Source organism: Primulina tabacum, chromosome 1, assembly GCF_025594145.1.
Source record: "Primulina tabacum isolate GXHZ01 chromosome 1, ASM2559414v2, whole genome shotgun sequence".
NCBI lineage: Eukaryota > Viridiplantae > Streptophyta > Magnoliopsida > Lamiales > Gesneriaceae > Primulina > Primulina tabacum.
Window position 1 is genome coordinate 47,930,614 of NC_134550.1, and position 7,143 is coordinate 47,937,756.

Sequence of the window (7,143 nt, forward strand, 5' to 3'; positions counted from 1 at the left end):
CTTCAAAGACCACTGCAGTCCGAGATTCAGCTATTCGAGCTCGCGGTTTATGCTAGGGGCGAGGCCCCCAATCTTGATAAAATGACAGTTCAGTCGACTCTGAGGTTTAGAATTCAAGAAGGTCAGTCTTCTGATGAGAAATTACAAAAATGGAGACTGAGAGATGAAGCTAAGGGTCGGAAGTTGTATTCTGAGGAGGACGTAGTTCGATAATGAGATCGACTATGGGTTCCTAGTGGCAATACACTGCGAGAGGTTATTATGAAGGAAGCTCACAATACCCCGTACTCCATTCATCCTGGAAGTACGAAGAAGTACAAGGATCTACAGTTGTTTTATTGGTGGCCGGGCATGAAACGAGACATCTTACGTTTTGTGTCCGAGTGTTTGACATGCCAGCAAGTTGAGGCTGAACATCAGAAGCTAGTCGGAATGATTAAGCCACTTCCTATTCCCGAGTGGAAATGAGAAAATATTACTGTGGATTTTGTTGTGAGACTGCCGAAAACTACTAGAGGTTTCAATGCCTTCTGGGTGATAGTTGATAGTCTTACGAAATCAGCACACTTTCTACCTATCAAGATGACATTCACCATGACACAGTATGCAGAGCTGTATGTTCAAGAGATAGTCCGTCTGCATGGGATTCCTGTGTCCATTGTTTCTAACCGAGATCCGACGTTCACATCATCTTTCTGAAAGAGTCTGCATGCAGCGATGGGGACGAAGTTGTTATTCAGTACAACATTCCAACCTCAAACCGATGGTCAATCTGAAAGAGTGATTCCAATTTTAGAGGACCTACTCCGAGCTCGTGTGATTGATTTCCAAGGAAGTTGAGAACCGAAGTTACCTCTAGTGAAGTTCACCTATAACAGTAGTTACCAATCGTCTATAGGAATGGCTCCTTACGAGACACTTTATGGAAAGAAGTGTAGATCACCTATACATTAGGACGAGGTTGGTGAAAGAAAAGAATTTGGTCAAGACTTGATCAAGCAAACAACGGAGCTAGTAGTCAAAATCCGTGATAGGATGAAGACTGCACAAAGCCGACAAAAGAGCTATGCCGACAAGCGATGAAGAGAGCTAGAGTTTGCCATAGGCAACCACGTATTTGTGAAAATAGCAACTATGAAGGGTATTATGAGATTTTGCAAGAAAGGAAAGCTCAGTCCGAGGTTCATAGGACCATTTGAAATTTTGGAGAGGATTGGAACACTAGCCTATAGAGTGGCGTTGCCACCGATGCTAGCTGAGAGCGAAGGGCTCGGCGGGTACCGCTTGTGAGAAAAAGTTTGAGTGGCTGCGGCTTTTAGGATGGGTAGGTGCTATCCAGTAGGGTCCCTAGGGGTCGGGCATGGTCCTAGAATGGGTAAATATGGGCTGGACATGGTGGCTAAGGGGCTGGAATCGAGGCAAGCTAGGGATCGAACTAATTAGGGCTAGGGTTTTGTGCATAAAATTTTAGAAGGTTCCTAGGCTTGTTATATGGTTTTAAATGGCTTGTTTTAGGTTGAATAATGTATGGTTAGGTGTTAATAAGTTTTGGTTCAAGTTCGGTTAAGTTTCGAATCGATACGAATCAAAATCGGGATGTACGTCTAAGTTTAAAACGAATTAAGAAATTAGTTGAGGAGCTTAATTTTGCGCCTAAGAAATATTTATGGGTGTATTTTAAAGTGTTAGGTTAAGTTTGGAATGATTTGGGTCGTCATTTTAAGGATAAATTGAGAAAGTTAGTGTTTCAGGGGTAAAACGGTCATTTCACATTTGAAAAATGTTAGACGTCCTGGCAGTGCCCTGAATGCTGTAATAAATGTTAAAATGTTTATGGAATTTTACGCTGAAACGTTAATGCTAAACGATATTTTGCATACTTTGTTTAAAAGAACAAGGATTTATATGTACTTGAATTTTTATAAGTGATAGAAATATGAAAAATTAAAGGAGGTGAATTGATTGTGACCAATATGATGATTCGATGATATTTAAGGTCAAGGCTCAGTTGATGGGTGAGAGTGTCGCTGATGTCCTTGTCGCCCAGTACCGTGGTAAAACGTAGATGGATCCATCGACCTACACCTAATACGAAAGTCACAATTGAGGATCTGAATTCGATAAAAAAGAAAACGTATACGAATATGATGAAAGGAAATATGATATGATAAGTTGAAAGAAAAACGTTAAAGTTCATGTTCATGAAAAGTTATTTCATTAAAAGTATTTTTACTGTTGCTTGTGAATGTATATGTATTACTTGCTATCATGGTTAATGTTTACTGAGTCAATAGACTCACCAGGTGTGATCGATGCAGGTGAGCACGAGATTGATGTTATTGGAGGTCTTGATGGTTGATATTGCTGGACTGAAGGTGCACACAACCTGAGGACCGTCGCTTGTTTTCTGGAAATAAAATAAGTTTATGATTTATGATTACTTAAGAATTTTTATGACTTATGATGCTTTTGAGAGCTTTTTGTGAGTATGTTTATTTTTGAAATAATGTTAGTTTAGGTTGGTTGACATTTTGCGATTTTATGCTTTGAATTACTTTATTTTTTATTTTCAAATAATAGTTTGTTGGTTTATTTTTAAATGCGTAGTGTTGCGGCTGAATGAATTGGAAAGGAAAAAATTTCTAGTATTTTTTAAGAAAAACGAGTAGTGAACGTTTCACAGCATTTGCGGCCGTCACATAAACAATTTTCAGCCGACAAGCTTGACTCTAATCAAGGGGTGAGTCTATGCTATACAGGGAGATTTATTCTTGATTTTTGTTTTGTATAAGATGATCGGTCAATCATCTCACTTAAAGAACTCCTGATATATCATAAACTCACCCCCAATCAAGAAAACCCCACAACGAAAAAAATACAAGTTACATAGTTAAAAATAAAAATTTACAGTTAATATAATAAAAATTAAAAAATGCAAATTATATCATGAAAATATAATTTTACCATTTAATATATTAAAAATTTTGGTTGTTATGTTTTATAAACATTTAGATATTATATTTAAAAAAAAGCGCGGTTTTTAACGAAGGCCGGCTCGAATGTAACAAGGTTAGCTGAACCGGTATAATTAGATATCTCATCATTTTACTTGACTTTCTTCCATCAATTCCGTCTTCTGGATTTAACCTCTCTATCACGCAGGGCTGATATGGAATTCTCGGACAAATATAAAGCAACGGAGAATGAATCCGATGACGATGGATCGGAGCTGCTACACGAAGCGTTTATCTGCTGCGTTTGCCGGTAATTTTCGATGCCATATCTATGTTTTTTTCCCGCATTCATTTGCCAATTTGTCTGCGCGAAGAGCCAGTTTGTTTTTGCTCGTCATACGGCGGTGTCGTGCCATTCGAGGTTAATTTCTCCTATGCAATCATCATGGGTTTGCCATTTATCTGAATTTGAGAGGAAAAAGGTCCAATAATTGATGAACAATCTTGCGTGTTCTTTGAAGACGGTTCCTTGTGTTTTCTATGCTTTTAGTGATGCACGAATGTACTTTTTCATGGTGCGGAATCAGGAGAGAACTACTCTGCTGGCTGGTGCTTTCATCTCGCTTTGTTTGTCGATTTGCGCTTTTTTATTTTTGCTATCAGTTGATTTCCAGAATTTTCGTTTGTTGGGATCTTCTGTAATTCTATTTGCTTTGTTGTGAAATTATTTCCACTTTGTTCTTTCTAGTTGTTATTGCTATGAACTGATAGAAACCAGCTTGGTTTGCATATTAAGCCGTTATGTAGTCTTTGAAGTTTCCAAGAATTTCCGTGGACATATTCAAATTGCATTTACTGTGCATGTTCATTCCTTCCACCTGTATGCACCCCTGTTTTCTTCAGAAATTTCTCATGTGAGTTCTGTCTGCAGTTAAACTTTTTTCTTCAATGTTCTTCTGCAGAGATGTTCTATACAAGCCTGTTGTATTAGGTAAAGTTTTATTCCGTTATACCTATGCATAACCCCTTGGTATATTAGCTTGTAACTAATTTTTTCCTCTCATATGTCACAGCTTGTGGTCATATCTCCTGTTTCTGGTGTATTCATAAGTCCATGAATGGTCTGCACAAGTCCCGTTGTCCAATATGTAGGAACCAGTATTATCATTTTCCTTCAATTTGTCAGACACTTCATTTGATGCTCTTGAAAATGTATCCTGTTGCCTATGAGAAAAGAGGAAACCAAATTTTAGGTCAGCTTTACTGTATTACAGTTCTTTTAGTACTTGGTTGATAATAATGGATGCAAGTTGAGCAAGTCGTTTAAGCAATTTGATGATTTTTCATGCTGCAGAAGATGAGAAGTTAATGGGCTACTTCTCGCCCCAACTTATTGTTCCCGCAGACAAAGTACAACCAGAAGACCCTGTGATCCAGTCTCCTGATTCTTTGCAACCATGCATATCTAGAGCTGATTCATCACTCAATCCATGTTCTATAGGAAAAGAGGAGATTCTGGGGAGATTGGAGCAGGTTGGACCTGATCCAGTTCGCCCGGAGACTGACATGCCAAACTTACAAGCTCACAAAGAAGATACTTTGACAACTAATGTTATCAGTGTCAAAGATAAAAATACGAATCCCGGAAATAGTAATCTTAGAGCTTGGAAGCTGGTTTCAGCTGATGAAGTATTGTGTGGTTCCTGTAAGCAGGTGCTCTTCCGGCCTGCAGTTCTTAATTGTGGTCACGGTATGATTTGTTGACACCATTGCTTCCTGATCTTTTTATGGGAAAAGTAAAAAACTTCATGTTCAACCTTAGAATTAATATCGTTCCTCTAAAGTCTAAACCACATCACCTGCAATATTTTCAGTATTTTGTAAATGCTGCATTTTCCCTCGAACAAATGAGATGCTCATGTGTGAAGTTTGTCAACATCCGCATCCGGGTGACATTCCAAAAGTATGCTTGGAGTTTGATCATTTTCTGGAGGAACAATTCCCTAAAGAATATGGGAAGCGTAAAGGTCTACTGATGAAACAAGAGCAATTTCCTTGCGAGACTCTAAGTGCTTGTATGATTTCATTGCTTATTTTTAGTAATTTTGATTGTGTTACTAGGTATCTTATGGTAGAAATGTTTTGTTCAATTTGCACTTTCCTTTTGCATGTGTTCTTTTAATATACTGTACGCATAAAAAAGAAAATTTCAATCCGTAGAATGAAAGTGGATAAAATAATCATTAGTAATGGAATTTTCCTATTTCTATGGATGACTATTTAGGGGAATGATTACAGTTTATATTTTTGCTTCACACGTTTGAAGCATTGGTTCTTAAATCTGTCTCTTGGCAGCAAGTTGGACAAAAATTTCTGAAGTCTTCTTTTCTTACTGCCATTGAAAATTATTTCATTTTTGTGGACATACTGTACGATCCTGATGCCACCGCTGTGCATCTGAGTACCAATATTTCTGATACAAACATGTGGTTTTAAGGCTCATCGGATGCTGATAACAAGAAAGTCCATTTTCAACTTTCATCAGGAGAGGATCCTTTGCCGTTGTGGGATGCTAGCTCGAAGGTCCATATTGGGGTTGGTTGTGACATTTGCGGGGTATGTTGATTTGCTAACTTGATTGAGTTATTAAATTATTTGCAGTTCGAGTAATTTGCACTTTGTTAATCTGTTAATCTTTTCTGCAGTCAGTTAGCTATCTTTTTTTTTGTGGTAACCAGCAAAAAATTGTACTAGCAGTAAGGTAGAGGCTCTAACAAAACTGTCGATCAGCATCGATTAAGGCAGACCCCAATCTAAAAATATATATAAAGCTGAAACTTAGGTACATAGAGGAGGATAGGGTCTAACCTCCAATATGGTAAAAATCTTATCGAACCAAGAAAAGCCATTAAAGAGAGATACAATTTAAAAACAAAGGAGCCAAGGTGATTGGGAACTTTCACCTGGAACTCTTCTACATTTTTGACAATAAACATTGCAAGGGTTTCTAATTCATTTAGTCTTCTTTTCTTTCTCAAAATAAGCTCCATTAGCACACTTTCTATTGTCACATGTTATTCACAGATTTGTATTGTATCATGCTCCAAAACTGTACCTGCTTGCAGATGTATCCAATAATTGGTGATAGATACAAATGCAAAGACTGTGTAGAGGAAATAGGCTACGACCTCTGTAAAACTTGTTACTCCACGAGTTCCAAGCTTCATGGCCGGTTTAATCAGCAACACACCTCAGATCACAAGTTTGAAATCCTTAAATCTAGTGCTATGCATACGATGTTGTTGACACTGCTGAGAGGACAATCGCAGGCCATTTCAGCCTTCTCCGATGCCCTGAGTGATGATGTGGGAGATTTAGGAAACACCACGCATGTTTCTGTTAACACCAACGAAGATGCTGAGAACGACACTCTTGTCACCTCTTCTGACACAGAGGAAAATCACAACGTCAGCCAGCACCATTCCACTGCAAATTTCTGATTTCGATGTCATTTGAAGCCTACGCTGGTGTTTTCAAGCCTTCTCAAAGTGGATAGCCATCAAAATCTACTTGCGAAATAGGTGCCCGCTTCTTTGTTCAAACTTCAAAAGGACCGAAGTCTGACCTCTGAATACGGGCTCAACAAGTGGTTTTGATCTATACTTGCACTTCTTGTCAAATTATGCAATGTAAAATGGTTGTCCAAACACAATTTTCTTTATACTTAAATTACTGCTTTTTGTATAGCAATAATAAGAGTTATCGTTTTGAAGTTCTTGTTTGGGCTAGAATATTTAATTATGAAAGTCAAATTTAATTATAAAGGCTCAATTAAATTATGAAAGCACATCAAATGTGGTAGATAGATTCCCATCGATTCAAATTTATTTAGATAAGTCGAGAAGATCGTGGGAGAAAAGAGGAGAAGATCGTGGATCATGGGAGAGTGGAGAGAACTGCTCAGCATTCAGAAGAAAATGATAGGCCAAAGCAACAGGGAAGACACGTCACACATCGCAAAAACTCCAGGCGTGCATAATTCTCATAGATTTAGTCAAGCTTTTTCATGCTTTTCAAGTTATATTTTAGCATCCTCATACGTATTCTAGCACTATTTTGTTATATTTTTCATGGTTTTGTAATTTCCTACTGATTTGTTGATACATATCTTGTTGAGAGTTTATTTCAT

General features: G+C 37.8%; 1 protein-coding gene across 4 annotated transcripts; it reads left to right on the forward strand.

The window, feature by feature from the left end:
- Positions 1-3,120: 3,120 nt before the first annotated feature.
- LOC142545336 (E3 ubiquitin-protein ligase PRT1-like) lies at positions 3,121-6,726 on the forward strand. Of its 4 annotated transcripts, none has more exons than XM_075652465.1 (7): positions 3,121-3,264; positions 3,917-3,945; positions 4,028-4,207; positions 4,309-4,704; positions 4,829-5,029; positions 5,452-5,570; positions 6,080-6,726. In XM_075652465.1, exons 1-7 carry the CDS (start codon positions 3,170-3,172, stop codon positions 6,452-6,454), a joined length of 1,395 nt encoding a protein of 464 aa, XP_075508580.1. In that variant the 5' UTR covers positions 3,121-3,169; the 3' UTR covers positions 6,455-6,726. The 4 variants fall into 4 exon arrangements, with proteins under 4 accessions (XP_075508580.1, XP_075508606.1, XP_075508599.1 ...); XM_075652474.1 differs by having other exon boundaries at positions 3,137-3,264; positions 3,886-3,945; XM_075652484.1 differs by lacking the exon at positions 3,917-3,945 and having other exon boundaries at positions 3,136-3,264.
- Positions 6,727-7,143: the final 417 nt, after the last annotated feature.

Bases quoted from the DNA above. Each gene is read 5' to 3' on its own strand.
- LOC142545336 (XM_075652465.1), top strand. From the start codon at position 3,170: ATGGAATTCTCGGACAAATATAAAGCAACGGAGAATGAATCCGATGAC. The intron at 4,705-4,828 runs GTATGATTTGTT...CAATATTTTCAG, and splicing joins AGTTCTTAATTGTGGTCACG to TATTTTGTAAATGCTGCATT. The intron at 5,030-5,451 runs GTATGATTTCAT...TGTGGTTTTAAG, and splicing joins TTGCGAGACTCTAAGTGCTT to GCTCATCGGATGCTGATAAC.